Source organism: Vidua macroura, chromosome 10 (genome assembly GCF_024509145.1).
Source record: "Vidua macroura isolate BioBank_ID:100142 chromosome 10, ASM2450914v1, whole genome shotgun sequence".
Taxonomy (NCBI): Eukaryota; Metazoa; Chordata; class Aves; order Passeriformes; family Viduidae; genus Vidua; species Vidua macroura.
Window position 1 is genome coordinate 16623481 of NC_071580.1, and position 18451 is coordinate 16641931.

The 18451-nt window shown below is 40.6% G+C and overlaps 1 protein-coding gene across 1 annotated transcript in view; it reads right to left on the minus strand.

The window, feature by feature from the left end:
* Window positions 1-1254: 1254 nt before the first annotated feature.
* The window catches only part of NYAP2 (neuronal tyrosine-phosphorylated phosphoinositide-3-kinase adaptor 2), a 123957-nt gene continuing 106760 nt past the window's right edge, over window positions 1255-18451 (minus strand). Inside the window, exon 6 of the mRNA XM_053986575.1 lies at window positions 1255-1496. Coding sequence (XP_053842550.1) covers window positions 1269-1496 — 228 coding nt within the window. The 3' untranslated portion in view covers window positions 1255-1268. The remainder of the gene's footprint in view (window positions 1497-18451) is intronic.

An 18451-nucleotide genomic window follows, 5' to 3' on the forward strand; every position in this document is an offset into this window, starting at 1 on the left:
AAGCCATCCCTTTCTCCCGTTAAAACCAGGAGGTCATAATTCTTTGGTCATGACATAATATTCTGTTAAAATGGGTGTAATATAATACAGGATTGCAAGCCAATTCCAGAAGCAGCCAGGAAGAAGAAATGGCATAGCTGGGAGAACGCATTACGTGGGCTTCTGCTTCAAAATGGCATGAAATCAAGAGGGATTTCCCAACAGCCTTTCAAGGGGTCTGAAATCCAGCCCACGGAAACAACACGAGGAAATCTGACACAGCGTAAGTAAGGATGTGCTGCTGGATTTAAAAATAATGAACATGTAAACATATTTTGTCGCCTTTATTTTCTGGACCATCGGTAAATGTGGACAGGGACGGCGGCTGCAGTGGCACTGCCTCACCTCGCTGAGCCACCGGCTCTCTCTGCCAAGGGCTGCACAATGCTTAGTCACAGTGAACCATGGTCTCTGCTAATCAATGGAACGTCATCAAGGAAGAGATTCTGTCGCAGGCTGTGCTGCCGAAAATTTAGTTCCTTGGCAAATAATCTTAGTAACTGGTTCATATAAAACCAAGGACAATTAATCTGGTTACCTTTATGGGAAAACAGATGTAGAACAATTAATATTTTAAATGCAACTTGGGCACCCGCACTGAGCACTTGTACTTTCAGTGCTTGCAGGTTTGCTGTTTCCCACCAGAACTCTCTCCTTTGTCCATCCCACCCCACAAGCTAAGGACATCTAACAAGGACGACTCTAGTTATCTTCTACAGCCCTAGCACCGAGTTGTTTTGTACATTGTCCTCTCCAACAACACGTACAACCACATGCTTTTGTACAGAGGCCACATCTAGGAAGGTCAGAGAAATAAAATGGTGGCGGCGGGGGTGGGGGTGAACAGTAGAATAGAACATAGAAAATAGGTAATAAAACAGTATAACAGTAACATTATATAGTAAAATTCTCCATAAATTTTTGAATTTATATATATATATATATATTTAAACAGTGTATTAGTTTGGGTGTTTTCAATATATTGGTGAAATATTTACATTTTGATATCTTCTGGATTCAAAAAAATCCTGGATAAATATGTATGCCTTAATTCAGTCGGAAACTTAAATCTCTCTCTTGATTGAAAGGTGAGCACCGTACTGGTGTGTTTTTTCCTAGGAAGTTCATCACCTGCAGGTAAGTCTTCGGTTAGAGCCTTTGCCTTTTAAAGAAAGCAGGCTACCTGTGCTTGGTGCCACACAGTGGAGAGGGCATCCTCCACAGGCCTGTCAAATTGCAGTGTCCCAGAAAACAGTTTGTTGTTTGGAATAAGGAGGAGGGCTGTATTTCTTGGTCCCAGCATTCTTTTTCCAACTCGGCAAAATAGGCATGCTGTCCTGTTTGCAGAGTCCTTTCTCTGATTTCTGTCGAGCTTTTATCTCTTTGCAGAGGCAACGCTTTTTTTCAATCATGTCCAGCATTGTATGGTCCCCTTGCAACCACTGCATGCACGTCACCTATTGGGGGAGGTGGATGGAGGAAGAAAAAAAAGAGGGAAAAAACATACAAATAATTGTCTTGGTCATAGATTAAATATGCTTTTTCTTTGCAAAGTTAGCTACTCCTATTTGAAACACTTTAATTTTATGAATAAAAATCTCTATGCCAACAACAGAAACAGTGTTAGTCTTTACTTCTAACTACTTCTTTAAGAAAAAAAAGGGCAATAGAAGATCCCAGTTTTAACTTCTCCAGAGCACTAAAATCTAATAAAGATAAATGGTTTTGGCTCTCTAGCACTGGTTGGATTTTAAATGGTAGAATAGATCTTAAAAAGGCACATGGATCTTAACAACATCCTTAAGTTGTGGAAATAAAAAATTCTACATGCTGAAACCCACGTTTTATATTGCTTTCCAAATCCAATCTGTCACATTAAAAGCAGGGTGTTAACATTTCTGAGTATCAAGCTAAATATAACTGTTAAATTTTGTTAAAATGATTTAATGAACTCCATGCAAATTATATGGATTAACCTATCCTACCCTACCCTGTGATATTTCATTAACTGGAAGGCACAAGAGTTAAGAAACTCCATGTTTTCATGCATGTGGAATACTGGAGAACGTGATCCTGATCCAAAAGGGGAGGCTAGCATATGTTTAGCTGTAAGTACATGTCACAGCCCCTCTGAAGCTGAGAATGTGACTTCATTTGAGTTCAGTGGGGAGTTCACAATTGAAAATGTGTCTTCAGAGGCTTTAGACTAGAACAGAAATCACTGATAGTAAACTCTTCTGAAAGGGCTCATTGGTTTTGGACATCACTCTATACCTGCAGCTCAGAAAACTTCCTTTCAACACTTTGCAAATTTAAAGTGATGTCTTGAATGTCTCCACATTTTTTTCTCAAGAGTTAAGGATTTGTGTGTAAGTAAATGCACACAATACATTCACAAGGGCTTTCCAGGTACATCTTTGCTCTTGTCATGAAAATGAACATGTACAGCAATCCTTTGGCAGAATTTGCTGTTCATGAAGGAATTGTATCTTTATTATTAAGAGTATTTGAATGCATTTAATAATGCATATGCCTTTAATTCACAAGTCTTAGAATGGCAAGCATGGGCATACACCAAGTCCCTAGCCTGGTTTTCCTAGAAACCCCTACAGAATCCTTTATAGATCCAACCTCCTTGGATCTCAGTAGTTTTTGTGTTCAGCTTGAAGCATATTTAGCATTTATTGATAATAGATTAAGCAAATGTTCAGATTCATAGCAGAAAACAAAGCAAAAGGAATAAATTTAAGAAAGCCTACCTGAAAAAGTAATACAAAATTGTGTACTCAAACAGAAAAATTAATAGAATACAGAAATATTGATTTTTTTTTTTGTAAAAAAAAAAAGGGAAAGGAAAACAGGATAAAATACTTTTATCACAAAACCATGCTTACCTTATACACTAGATAGTACTGTGAGTAAGTAAACTATAATATGGATTTTGTCCTTGAATGTTCTTATGAATTTTGAATTACAGAGGTAACTTATCTGCAGTGTGTCCTCCTGAATGGCTGAGCCATTTTTTTCAGGAATTCTTCCATGCCTGCTCTTTTAATTGAATACTTATCTTTCATTTCAGGCATGATCTAATGTTTACTGGGGTGCAGGTGGGCATGAGGCACAGCATCTGCCATGGCCATGAGACTTTCTTTCTTTGGGTGCCCAGGCTTGGTCCAAAACTCCCTGTTTGAAGTAGAGGTGCTCCCCTCCCACCCCTCGGCTCCACTTCACAGATCTTTGGAGAGGCTCTGCCTGACCCAGATTTCCTCTGCTCACCAGTGGTGGGTCAGTACTTACACAGCAGTGTCTTCAGCTTGGCTGGGTCCTCCTCCGTGGGGAAGGACAGGGACACAGTCTGCACACAATTCATTACACAAATATTCACCAGCACAGCGGCTTCTGCGCCAGGCTTGACGACAACAGCGCTTGAGCATGTTGAGGATTTCCTCTCCCGGTGGCAGGCGCCGGGAAATACCTTCTCCTTTATAGCCCATCACGTCAGAGGCAGAGCGTGTGCCAGTGCCAGCCGCCAGCACGCGGTGTGCTCCAGCCACCAAGTGTCACAAGCCCCGCGCGCAGCCCCGTGACAGCCCCAGCGAGAGTGTCACACCCACGCCACCCGCTCACCACCGTGCTACACAGCGCCGTGCCTGCACGGTGCCGCGTGGTACTCATCTCCTGCATTCAAGGAGGTAGTCAAGGGGACAGAAGCAGCATTTTGACATGCTGGTTTCTAAAATGCCAGTTGCAACTTCCCAAAGATAGAAATGGAGTTGTAGAAAGTATCAGTTACACAGACACTCTGCCACCCCCTGCAAAACAGCTCCTAAAATATACCCAAGAGCAGGCAACTCCAAAATCCCTTTTTTATGCTGGCCATCGCATTTTGTTATGGTTAGTGAATAATTTATTTTGAAGAATTTGAATTTTCCCACTTTCCCAGGCACAGATTTTCAAGTCTGCTTGGGATTTCTTTAATGCTATTTTTGTTTGATGTCTAAGTCCTTCCTGTCAGCATCTTAGGTGCAATGTCCACTTGGCACAATCCTCCCCTAGAACTGCATTGAGTAATGGTGTGTGCAGGGAAACATGCAGAACTGGGATGGGCAAAGTCATGTGCTAAAATACATCAATCAAGTGAACACATACGATGTTGGAAGGCCTGGAGGAAAAAAAAAGCTTTAATATTAAAATAAGTCTAAACAGTAAAGTTTTGTTTGTTTTTTTTTTTTTTTATAGTTTTGCCCAGTTGTTCAGTGTTTAAGTGCAACAAAATAAAAATATTAGGAACAAAGTTTCATGGCCACTGGAAGCTGCAGGACAGACCTGAGAGGAAATCCCCCCTGCAGATCAATGAACTACAGAAATGACAATAAGCATGTCGATGATAGGAAGTCCCAGAGCATTAACTAAATTTTCAGTGTGTCCTAGACAAATAACAGGCACTGAGTCTCACAGGCCAGGACTCAACCCAGCTGTTTAATCACAGTGAAAACTCATGATGACTTCAGTAGGGCTACTAAGGTGCTTAAAGCTAAAGTGTTTAACACTGCAGTCTTAGGCCTAATCCTCCCAGTGACTGAACTGATGGCACTCACACTTAGTTCTAGCACCAATTTTTCTCACATCCTCCCTCCTTTCTGGCTTTAGTCTGCTCCTCTGGTCATGCACCAGACTGTTAATATCCCTGCTACATCATAGCAACAAATTTGCTCAGTGTGAGAGGCACAAAAAAAAAAAAAAAAAAAAAAAAAAAAAAAAAAAAAAAAGATGTTATAACCTGATTTATGGAAAAAAAGTAGAGCATTCAAAACATTTTACAGCTATACAGCTCTCCTGGGAAAGATCCCAGCATGCTTGAGGAATAGTGCACATACTGCAGCATGTCAGAGCTTGGCTGCACATGTGGATGTACACAGACAGGCAAAAAATGCATCAGCACTTGTGGTAGCAGTCAGCAAGACAGAGCACAGGAGAGGAAAACTTGGTTCTGACCAAAGAGTCTTGGCCCAAAGCCTGTTCTTACTGAAGAAGGAAGAAAGAGCCAGAAACTAAAGTTAGGATTGCAAGAAGGGACCTCCTGGAGACTCCAGGATGTGTATCAGGTAGTATGTCCCATAATATTCTTTGGATTACAAAATTTGCTGATTGCACATCAATTTTTGTTTTGAAGGAATTTTTAATCATTAAATTATTCAAGGTATAAGACACCTTTTATAATTTTTTTTTTTTTTATTTTAAATCAGATAGAGCAAGAGAGTGAAGAAAAACACCAGGCAAAGGCCCAGAAGTTTGGACATTCACCAAGAAGGTGCTGGAGGTAGGCTCAATTCCTTGCTCCTAAGCAGGCAGTAAAAGCTGTGTGATGACTGGATGTGTAGGAAACATTCAGGAATATAGGGTGGTTGGATAAATTCTCTCACCTGAATGTGACTGAGTGCAAGAGTAAACCAGGATGGCTGACAAATTCTTGGTAAACACACTCACCCTTTGATTAGTCATCAGCCTCTAGTTTTCCTTCAAAAATCTTCTTCAAAGCAAATGCTTGTACCAAACTTGAACATCAACAATAAAAAGTAAGAAACTCCTTCCACTATACAAAACTGAGCTTTTCCATACAGTTTTAATCACCAACTTTGCAATCTTTAGAAGACACCAGTCTATGTTTCCACCTTACTTTTACTATTTTCTCTCAGTTTTCTGATATTTTTTATTCCTAAAACACTGGAAGTAAATATTATTAAGATATTTTATGTACTCTTGGGTTCTATGTTGGTGGTGCCATGGAACAAGAAGTAATGTTATAAACCCACCTTCAACTAAGATAAAACAGCTTCACATATCCTCAAAACAATGCAAAATTAAAATCTTTCAAAGTAAAAAAAAAAAAAAAATCTCTTCTTGTGGGTATTTTAATGCTTTATGAAGGTCAAAGAAACAAGCTAGACTTTTTCTCTGCAAAGTGAAAATGGTACACTTTTGTGTGTTCCTACATTAGCGGTGGGCCTGATCTCATATCTCATCAGTTTGAAATTTCATATTATTCCAGAAAGATAATTAGAAATCCCAATGGTTTCCAAATACATGTATTGCTTAAATTAGATTGCCCAGAGCTAGACCACAGAGCTGTCTTGGAGCAGAGGTTTGATGGGCAGAACATGTCCAGTTCAATCGCCCTTAGAGGCCATGACTAGAAGCCAGCGGTCAGTACATGCCATAGGTCTCTGCCACATCAGAAGTTACTGGGAAAAGCACATAATCCCAGGGAAAACTCAGAACAGGCTTTGGGGAACAGACAGTGACTCACACTGCCAGGAAGCCCCTGGTGTCACAGAGGACTCTTGCTGTTTTCTATTGCCCCAGCCCTGGGCACCCCCACCCCTGACTGCTGGATGCTGCTGGCCCTCACTGTGTCATGACACACTGCACCAGCACTTCTACTAAAGTGGAAAACATGGGTGTTTGAAGGAAGAAAGAGAAATGTAAATGAACATGTTTCTTTCCTTGTCCTTAACTAAGCAGGATAGTTTGGTTTGGCAGAGAGAGTCATAGTTAGAAAAAGAATAAATTTTTTTTTAATTTTATCCAATGATAAAATTAAGCAGCTGCTGATGGACACAACTTTACACACATGCTAGCTGTGTTCACCAGGTGTAGAAAACATCTTGTATCTTTTCATGGATGAATATCCACACCATGAGGTCAGACTCTTGGGCCCTTCAGGAACTGGACTATTACTATAAGGAGCATCAGGCAAAGTGCATCAGGACAGGTCCCAAGCACGGCTGTGCAAGTTCCTGAACTCATGAATGACACTGAAAAAAGACATTGTGATACCTGTAAGTTACATACAAACCAAATGATCCCATGTAGCATAGCCTTTCCAAATGAAAAACATGATGGTGGTGAAAAGAAAAATCCATGAGCAGAACTAAAAATACAGAGTGAAACATCCTCAGCACCAGGTCTGGGACTCTCTTTGTTAGCTGTGAAAAATTTTACTTATTCACATGTTACATAAATAGCTGCATAAATAGTGGAAGTATAATGCTCTCTCTTAGTAAAAAGACATTTTGTGCTACATAAGTCCCACACATATCCCCTTGTCTCGAGTTATGCCCTAGGTAACCTTAGCCCTGAACACTGGGCAGGAAGGAGACAAGAGCAGAGCAACTCTGCTCCTCCAAAGTCAGGCCACCGGGGTGAAGTGTGGTAGAAGGATAAAGCTGTGCTAAGTCCCAGTGCTAAGAGGTGCTTCAGGAATCCTGTCATTGAAGGTGATTATAATTTTTCACGAGTGTCCGTGAACCTATGTGCTGCTAAAAATGCCACATGGGAGAAGAAATATCTGAAATATTGTACACAGGTCTATAAATAGTCACTAAGTTTGAAAATATTGACAATTTTCATTCATTTTTGAGGAACCCTTTCTAACATTTGACATGACCACATGATATTTCATGCTCTGGACACATCTGTGAGCAGGGTGTTCTTTTATGGTGTATGAACTTTTAATGACCTAAAAAATATCTTCCATTATAGTTTACATGAGGGCTTTAGACAACAGCATATACCCTTCAGCTGTTTCTCCTCATGACATCTTGGCTGTTAAATTCTTTGCTTGCCTTGTTTTAATGCTGTTGGTTTATTTGATGTGAAATTGGAAGCTCTGGGCAATAGGAGAGCCCCATGATTCTGTTGTGTTTTCATAATTTTTTCCAAGTAGTGTAAGTTCCCACTTCTTGTGCTGAAATTCCATAGGTTATGGGCCTCAGGAAGATGCTGTTTGCTTCTGGCCCTCATGAGCATCTCCCTTTCCTGCTGGATGAGAAGAAGGGCTGACTCTTGAAGAATGGGGAAAAACTACATTACACATCATGGCTGTTGTATAAAAATATCCTTTTCTTTGTCAGAACTGCATAACATAGATAAAATAAAAGCCCAACAGCTGAAGTGAGGCTATAGCAAAGTGATCTTAAGCCAACACAAAATACAATTAAATAAAAAAAGGCAGCAGGAGGAGTCTCCTGGATCTGTAAGCAAAGTGGTCTCTAACCGTGCAATCTGTGTGCAGTGCTACACATCATTCAGCAGAGCCAAGCATGCTGGTTTGTTTTGGCAGGCTGCAGTAAGTGAAGAAGAAAGGCTTTCTGAAAGCCACTTACCATCCTCTGGGAGGAAAAGGTACTCCCTCCCTCATGCCTGTTCTCAGACAGGAGTTTCCAAACTCTGCTTCCCACTGAAACTCTTGACGGCACTTTCTCTGGTGCAGATAGCTCCCAGCCCTCTGGCCAGGTAAGGTAATTCCACTGGCAGGGTGTGAAATCCCACTCCTAGAAGGCAGTCCTGTGCCCCGGGGCAAGCTCTGGAGGGCTATGTTAAGCAGCAACAGTGACTTCGCTATCTGATACTTGGCTTGACGTGCAGGTCCTCTTAGCACATGTCCACAAAAGGGGAGTTGTCCAAGGCAGGAAGGAGTTCAGCCAGAATCAGGTTTCATAAAATCTGAGCAGAGAGATCCTCACCCATTTGAAGCCAACAAGAATTTACTGTCTGACCTCATGGGTCCGGGAATTTGACTATAGTTTGCTTTAACAAACAGTAAAAATAACCTCAATAAAAATGATTTTTAAAGGCTTCAGAAGAGCACTTGGAAAATTATGTTGGACAAGATTTCCTTTGCTAACCATGCTATAACCATTGCATTGCTGTTGAATGTTACTTCCAATGGCTGCAAAAGTCCGTAAATCAGGATGGAACTACAGGCTACATTTGCATTCATTCCCCTCTCTCTGACAGAGGCATTCTGGAGGATTATTGCTATGAAAGACAGCATAATTTGGCCCAGGATAGTTACTTGCTCATACAGCTTGGTACTGTTAACTCATTCTCCTGTTACTGTCAAATTCAAAACAACAGTTGATTATTATTACAGAGATGATTAAAAGTAACAGTCTGTTCAGGAACACGCAGGGTGTGCAAGGTGAGCTGTGAAAGCAGACACTCTCCATGCAGTTTGGAGTGCCTGGGAAGGCTGCCTAGGGACAGTGGACAGCAGAACTGCAAATTCCTCCCTAGGAGTGCCTCAAGTGTTTTCTAGAAGCTTTCCTCTGACGCCAGCAGCCACATTAGAAGGATCCTGTGCATTTACGTAGTTGCATCACAAGCACAAGTGCGCACACAAGGTGTTAAGCACTACGCAATCTGCCCTTTCTGACCTTTTACAAATTCTTCTTTTCAAGGGACCAATCTCTATTTTCCCTCCAAGAACATGGGAAAGAATTTCCCCATCACACTAGTTTTTATTTCAACAAAATGTGCAGGAGTGAACACTTTGTAATCTTACCCTGTATATATTTAACATTGAAAGCATTCACTGGCACCTGCTATTTTAACCTATGAAATAGCATATACAATACATTTTAGGGCTCTTATAACATTTCTATTGCTGTGTTTAAGGTTTTGATTTACATTATTCTGAATTTCTAAACTCCTGGAAATATGATTTATTTCAAATGATACTACTACAGAAAAAAAAAAATGAAAACAAGAGTCTCTACAAAAACTGTAAAACTAAGAGTCCCTGGAAAAACTGCACTATCACTCAATGTAATAACATGATGCAATACTGTAAAAAAACTTTGGATACCTTTTTTCAAACTTACAAGTCAATAAAAGACTTGACTACATTGTGTTGCGCTCTAGGGCCTGACTAATCCACCCCTTCAAAATGACTGACAAGACTATTTGGGACTTCAGAAACTCCCAAAGATTCAAGATTATGAGCAATTAATACTGATCCTAAAATTAAATTAACAAATTATTAGTAAACCTTCAGCACCTCTGGTTCCAGACTTCCAGTTTCATGATTCATTGCTTTCAATTACTAAATGTCACAGTTACTTTACTGAGAACCAGCCCTGCACATACTCCTATCCCTCAAGTTTTCCAGTAGCCCTTAGATTTTTGCTGAGGCTACTAATAAAGCAAATTTTAGGCAACAAATTCACTGTTCTGCTTTCCATTTTAATACTGGCAGTCAGTCTAGCTACAGTTCTTTCTGACCCTGCATTATTATCTCATTTGGAAACATATTCTTTTCATCAACATTTTTTTTTAACACCAAACAACTGCCCAAAATGTACTGTTTGATCACACTCTGTAAACGCTTTCAAAAGAAGAGCCTGTAAATTAACTGATATTGGGGATACTGTGGAAAGTAATTTCATGCATCTCAGTGGATCATCACGAAGTGCATTCCTATTGAGATCACTCATTAAAAATCAAAACTTCATCTATGTCTTTGCTAAGGAATAAATGCAGAACTCAAGCAACCCACCATTATACTTCCTGTCATTCACTGTAAAAGGAAAGGAAAATACAATATTGTATTAGGTCAGTCACAGGAGGGACAAAGGACAGACACTTTGCTAGAGTTCACTAGAGTTCAGTGGTACAGAGATCTCCTGTGTACTGCATTTTGCAGTGCAGCAGCTGCAGGGTAACGCTCTTGTGTCCCAGATTTCTTTGGGGGTTACTAACCCATTCTCTCCAGCATTTCCCCTTGCTGGAAGGTGCTGCTCTGGGGCATGTGTGCCACAACTGCTCATGAACCAGACTTCACACAGCAGGGTGGTTTGAGCTGTGACCCCAATGGCCACTGCAGCTGGCCCTGCCCATGGCTGGGTAGCCGTGCCCATAGTACAACCCAGCTGCAGTTAGTGCTTCTTACTCTCAGTCATGGCAGCTTTGAAAAGCAGCCAGATTCTAAATCTGGCTGAGATGAACAGCCCCCCACCACTGCACTGAGAGGTGGTGTGGAGCAGTGAGAGCTGCTGCAGGCAAGGTCCTTTCCTCCTCTGCATCCACAGAGTCCCTGTGGATTGCCAAAGCTCTCATGTACAAGGGAGTTGAAGGCAGCAGGGTGCATGCTCTGGATATTGCTTGGACCAAGAAGGGCCCAAAAATTGAGAATGGAAGAATGAAAGTGAGTGGAAACAAGACCATAACTTTGGAAGATCAAAAACTGTAAGAAAGAGGACACTGAAACCTGTCCTAAAGTTACAAAAATATGACATGTGGGGACATCAAAAATTCCACTTGTTTCCCCATTTTATTGGACCTCGTTGTTTCCAGGCTATAAAAAAGCACATGGCCTTCAGCATTACTTATACTGAAGTCAGTACTTGAACCAAGATTTAAGTAACTTTTATTGCTGCAACAGGTGAAGAACTTCACCACACCAGTTTACCAGCAAAGCTCCTAAGTCCTTATATTTCTCTAGCACTTTCAAGAAAATGGCCAAAAAAGAATTTTAAAATTAAAGAAATGTAAAATTAGCAAAATAATGTACGGAGGGAAAATGCCTCAGAACTGAAAGCTGCTTTACTTTAAAGTTGCTTTACTTACAAGAAATTTTGAAATATGCTCTTACATTTCTCCATTTTTGATAGTGAAACTGAGTCAAGGATCATTTTCTTAGAGTAAATGCCATTTCTCAAATATTATACTGATTGTATGGAGGGAAAAATGTTCAGGAAAACATGACTGAAAACCAACACCAAATGTTCAGAGATGATCATACTCTTGCAGGTGGTCACAACTTCCTTTTAAAAATGTATAAAAACACTATTAAAAGACAGATATCTTCATTAATAATTTATTTCTAACTCCAATTTGAAGTTAAACAACAGTTGCTAAAGTTATAAACCATACTGAGAGTTTCTGAAGAACACAAAGATGTAAGAGCCTGCCTCAGTATGAAATACCACATCTGATGTTACCTCGCAGCAACATCATGCAGTTTGATTTATAGCAGGAATGGCTAAACTATACAGTACCCAAATCTAATGATTTCCTGGCACGCAGAATGGCTGAGATACAGCAAGAGACTCAGCCTGGTAACAGTGTACTTTAGAAAATGGGATTCATTGGGTTCAGAGATTCCGTGTACCTTGCTTCTGTTTTCTGTTTAAAAGGAATCTCTGAAGGGATGGTGCTGACAGAGTGTGTGAATCAGCACTAACACAATAAACCAGGAGCAGCAGCTCCTCAACCATGGAGTGACTTGGCAAACTCGGCTTAGCCTATGCCAGCAGCATGGCTGTGCTCAATTTTAGATCTCTAGAGCAGGAAGGAAATTTAAATATCCAGCTTAAAAGGAATGGCTAATGACAGTGTAGGACAAAGAAAATACTGAGCTTCTTGTTAACCTATAGACACATATTACCTGTAACATAAGCAAACTCAAGCAGTAAAAAATGCTGCTTTTCTCTGATTGTGTCTTAAAGTTTGGTGCCAAGAACCATGATCTGACCGATGTTAATTTTAAAAGTGAATATTGCTGTTGTCTTTTCTCATTTTTATTTTTCCTATTGTGAACGACACAACTCTGATCAGAAACACCAGATAGCAAATGTGCTTTTCCAGACTGTAAAAAAAGAGAAGGGCCAAGCAAATCCAAGAGTCCACTAAGTGCCACTGACTTGTAAAGCTTTAAGATCAGGCCACTGGCCCATAAACTCCTATCTCAATTAGTGGAATATGTCCTTTCTCCAGCCTATGTTTTGTTGAGGAAAAGCATTCCCTGGACATTCTAGTTATAGCTTAGGAGTAAAACAGGAATTTGTTGTTGATGTGTGTGATGTCAGAATTTAACATTGTAACTTTGAATTAAAAATGAAAAAGATTTTCTATTTTGCAATTTTAGTTGGGGTGAAGGGTCTTCCTTACATTGTATCCATCACCCTACAAGGTTTTCAGTATTTCCTGCATAAAGATCTTTTTTCTGAGATTGTTCTGAGTAGCTGCTGCCACACTGCTGCAGCAACTTATTGCACACTGAGGCTGGTCCAGTTGGACAAGCTAGTACAATGATAAAATTAACTGTAAAGGGAGAAAATTTATCACTCATAGGTCTCATAGAGAAACACAGATGATTATCATTTAAGCTTCAATTCAATAGATAACCTAAACACATGCTCAACTGGAAAAAGTGTATCAGCCTTTCACCTGACTAACAGAAATATTTTGCTATTTAAGATGAGCCAGTGCTTTGCTGCCTCAAGGCGAGACAACTGAACCTACATACAGTTGTGTGGTGATTCATTTTACAAAGGGCTAATAAACGAGAGTTAGCTGTTTTAATAAATGCTTAATCAATTGGCACTTATTTGTTACTGTGAACTGCAAAGGGTAAGAGGTCTGACAAATAGTCTGCAATGCTCCCGTAAAATCCACTTATAAAATTGGGTATTTTTATCCATTCCTAACGTTCACCTGAACTGGAGAATCTTTCTTTCCAGCCTAAGGCCCTTCTATATCCAGTATCTATACATGTAAGGTGTTGTGGATGCAAGTCACCCCAGACTGATAGCAATTCCCTCATGTGAATAGAGCTGGGATTGCAGCACAAGAGTCCAGCTGGTTCAGGGCATTTCTAAACCTTGGAGCACTAGATCTGCATAAGATACAGATAGCCAAAACTACACAGACTGAGCTGTTTCCAGATATTTTTCACCTACAGAAAACTGTCAGGAGAAACACCAATATATTTCCCATTTTGGATCTGAAAAACTGGAAACCTTAACAATTAGTAAAAAGAATAATCTTTTAAAGTTCTCATTTAAAATACATGGTGTTTTTATTTTCATTGTTTTAACAAGACAAAATGAGAATAAAAGTAGGTTATCAAAAGTGGGTGCTGGCATTCATACTTTTTTTTTTTTTAATTGGCATACACATAATGTATATGAATAGCCACACATTTCTAGTGAAAGACTATGAACGAACACACGTACATATACAGAGATAGAGAAACGTCCTATACATACATACATGAGTGAATATACATATTTATGTGCATACAGTATACAGACGAGATACTATCCAGGTACAGTCAGTGCAATATACTGTATAAGGCTACACAAACACCGAGAGGGTCTGGTGGGGTGGTGACAGCCATGAGAACAAAGCCTGGATGGTTGTGACTCAAGGCAGACAGTGGGGACAACCTGGCTGCTGTGTCGCGTTTTATGCATCAGGCACACGCAGTTCCAACAGAAACATGGTACAATACACTCAGCTCAAAAAAGGAGGACAAGTGTGAGCATGTGGAGGAAACTGAAATGCGTATGAGCAGACAAATAAGGTTGTTCTACCTAGGATACAGAATGTTTGGTTCATTTACAGAGAATGCCTATATATAAACCCATGCTTTCATGAATTCATGCCTTTTTTATTTCTATCTTTTCCTTTAAGAATATTACAAAATTCTTGCCCTGAGTTAAACATAAATACACACAGAAAAGGGGGTGGGGAAAAAGGAAATTGCATGCTTCTGGGTTTTTTTTAAATAAATTTTTAACCAAGGCACAATGTCTTCAAGAGTGGTTGCAAGACCATTTGAAATAAACTTAGCAAGTGCCATTGTTCTGGGACTGTGGCAAAACTAATTGTTTGCATACAAAAGTCTCAGAACAAGTTTTGAAGTGAATTTACAAGTTTTAGAAGAGAACAAGTAAATTTATTACATATGCCTTAAAGAGAGATTCCCTGAAGAGGAAGGAATGCTACCAATGCTACCAAATTAAATAATTTTATAGGCAATTTATTGATGTTTGGACTGAAATTATTTCACACAAACAACATTATATATTTGTTTAACATTAGTTGTTACCTATTTTTAATAGAACCATGTACAGTGCTGTAAGAGCAGCTAAAAATGAGATGAAGAATCTCCAGATAATTTTCAGTCTCTTTAGTAGGCAGTACACTCAGTGGTCTCACTGATTCGGCGAGCTGCAAGAATCACAGCTCAGGCACAGCCGATCTGTGGTGGCATAAGACTTTCAGGGCTGTATCTCTCTGTCATTGACCTGCACGAGTGTCTTACTGGAAATACTGGTTACTAGCTCCTGTGGATCCCACCCTGTACACCCATGCTCAAATCTGACTCTCAAAAGAAAGGGTGCAGAGGCCACGCTTGGCTGTTGCCCTCACATTCAAGCATTCAGACTCCAGAGACACACAGTTATCAATATCCAGGTGTTCTGGAGGGTACCTCAAATTCCAGGGGCTCCAGATGTTACCTCAAATTCCAGGGAACAACCACCTTCATTGTGCTGACTTGGCTGCAACATCTGTCCCCATAAATGCCTCTGTTGAGCTGACTGTTTTTCAAAGCGTTGAAACACACCATCTCAACTCCATCAAAACCAGGCACAACATAGCAACCCCCTGAAACCTCTGACCACACAGGTGAGGTCTTCTCATGTCTGTCCTGTGCCTGTTCAAGAAACTGTAACTCCCAATCTGAGAAACAACTAGATAAGGACAGTAAAAAAATGTTGAGCATGAAAGTGAAAACTTCATAAATGCCATGTTATTTCATCCTTTGTCAGAATATCATTGCATTTGAAAGGTTTCAACAATTTCTGCCATGGAGCTCACCTCTTTCTGTTTTCTGTTGACAAGCTTACAAAGTTCGTGCAAGAATAAGATATCAGGGTAAAGGAATGGAATATTCTTTCTTCTCCTCTCTTCCATCACACCTGAAATAGTGGCAGCCATGCAGGCACTTGATGGCGAGGCAGGATGACAGACTCGAGGTGTGGTGCTCAGACCAGTGACTCTGTTCTCACATCTAACACCCTCTTGCTGTGGGATTACTTTTTCTACAGCTGACCTGCTTTCACCCATTGCTTCCTCCCTGTGACACACTTATTTTATGCCTAAACCCCATGCTATGACCCGTATGGAAAGGGAGAGTCACTAAAGCCATGCTGGGCTTTAGCACCTACCCTGACAGCAGTGAATGCTCAGATCCGCCTGTGCCTGCTGTCCCCCCAGCCGTGGGACAGAGGCTGCTCCAGCAGTGTGGGACCACACTTAAACCAGAGTCCTGGCAAAGCAATGCACTGGCCTGCTTCTGCTGCATGACCAACCCAGCTGAGTGATGAAGAAAAGATGTTGGGACAGCAATAGCAGGCTTGTCTGCCAGCAAAAGGCAGATTTGACACATCTGCTTCTTATGCCAATCAGTCAGGTGTGCCTTGGAGGTGAGGGATAATGGATGTGACAATTCCATCTACTTCAAGGTTTGAATTTTCTTTTCATTTTTTGTTTTAAATTTTACTTTTTAAATAAGCATCCTCTATTTCCAATTTGCATATTCAGAAACCATTTGCACTGCTCTGGACTCATGCACTGATTAGGTAAGACCAAATTCAAGCTAAAACTCAACACAATGCAATGTGGAGCCTTCCCCAAAGCATTAACATTCTTGTTGCTCTCATCCAAAACGCTGACAGCATATTTGGCTGGACTGTCGACAGCAGAATTTTGCTTTCATGTGTACAAGAGATTTGTCTTTGCAAGAAAAACCCGGAACTGTCTAAAGTAATCCAACCGCTCCCTCTTGTGGGCACAGGGTTCTGCTGCACTTTAGAAAGGCACAAATCATAAATCCAAAATCCGACAGATTCTTAGCAGTGCAAAGTCCCCAGAGGGCTGTGTGACACTGCTGGACACAGTTCATGCCTCATGCCCTGGCACTTCTTTCTAGGTGGCAGCAGTCAGGGTGACAGATCCCTGACTCTCATGAACATTCTGTCTGAACAAGAAAGGAATATCCTATGGCTTTGTATTCAGGTTTCTAAATGCGCTCAGGCTACACACACTGGTCAAATCTAGATATCATCTCAAGGTAAAATTGGCCCCTGTCCCATCAGTGAAGTGCCTGTGCCACGGGCTTCTCTCTGTACCCCATTGTGGGCTCTTCCATGCCTGTCCATCCTCTCAGGTAGGACCCAGAGGACTTCCTTTCTCCCTGACATTTGCAAAACCAGCGTCCAGAAGATTCAGTCTACACCTACACTCCTTTTTTTTTGCCTACACCAGACACTAAAGATTTCTCCATGACAGGGCCATTTGAGAGAGAGACATATTTTTTAAACAGTTCCGAGTAAAATATACCTGGTTTTCCACTTTTAGACATGCAAATGCATTTCATTGTGTCAGTGACACATAAACTACGTAAAATCACTGTCACAGATAAAGTAACTTGCACCCCAAATAGTTTTTTTGCACTTTCTAATTTCACAAAAGCAAAACCTTAAGCAATTCCTTGATTGACAGTCATACCCTTACCAATATGCTTCCATCTGCAACCTCTTATTTTCTCATCTATTACCCTGAGCTTATGAATCCTTGGGGCAGGACCAGCTTTTGTTCCATGCATATTGACTACCAACAAATAACTGTGACTCTTGGACACCACCACAGCCAATATTGTGGTAGATCCTAGTGGCCAACATTAAGCAGATTTTGTATCCAGGGACAATCCCAAGCCTTATTAAATGTGATGGCTAAACATAAGGAGTAATTAAGTCCCTTTAAGTGAATATCTTCTCAGGCAAAAATAGAAGCTACCATCCAAAGTAATAAATAGTGTATAGAAAGTCCAGACCAAAGCCCCATGGGGCTCTGATTACAGAGCAAGCAGCATGGGACTGTTCCCACACTATGGATACATACTTTGGATGAAGAAAAAGATCAAGTATCAAAAAGGAGCAACCATAACCTCCAGGAGCACAGAAACAGACATCTCAAAGGCATTGCATTGGCTTAAGAGGAACACTTGGCATGTACACACAGGGGGAGGAAAAAGATTACCACTGTCCCATGAACTGTTTAATATGTCTTGCTATTCTATGTCCAAAATACACAATAGACTTTCAGAACTTTTGAAAATTAGAGGAGAAGAGAGGGACAGAGAAAATTATAAGAGTGGCATTTAGCACAGTAGTTAGATATTCCCTTTGAATAGAAATCTGGGACTGTATGTCCCCTGAGATCTTTAACCAGCAGCTCATGGGGATCATTTTTCCCTTTGGTCCAGAGAGCAAGGATGACAGAAGTTGATTCTTTCTTTGCAAATCCTTGTGCATGATAAGAGCCAAAATAGCAGAATCACTAGAGTCTGATGCTAGTTCTAGGTTCAGATTCATCAAGGAGTGCTGTAGCACAGATTGACAGTACTGAGAGCTGACATGGGTCTGTGCTGTATAACACACACAAATTCTCTTGCTAGAAAAAATTATTTTTTTACTAATATTTCCCTAGTAATCAAACCGGATGAAAGACTACTTCAGTCCACAGAGTTCTCCATCTACCTGCAATGACTGTATTTCTTTCATAAAATGGAAGCTAAAAGAAAGACTGCTGTGATCAGATACGGAACAGTGGATCTTGATTTATAGGTGCTCATTTCTCAGCAGCAGCATTCATTAACTGCAGAATCAGGAACCCAGCTCTGCTACTGTGCCCCACAACTGCAGGGTATTTGCTGACTCCTTGAACTCTTGTACACTACTGCCAGGAAAATATGGCAACTTTAAGCTGAGAATAACAG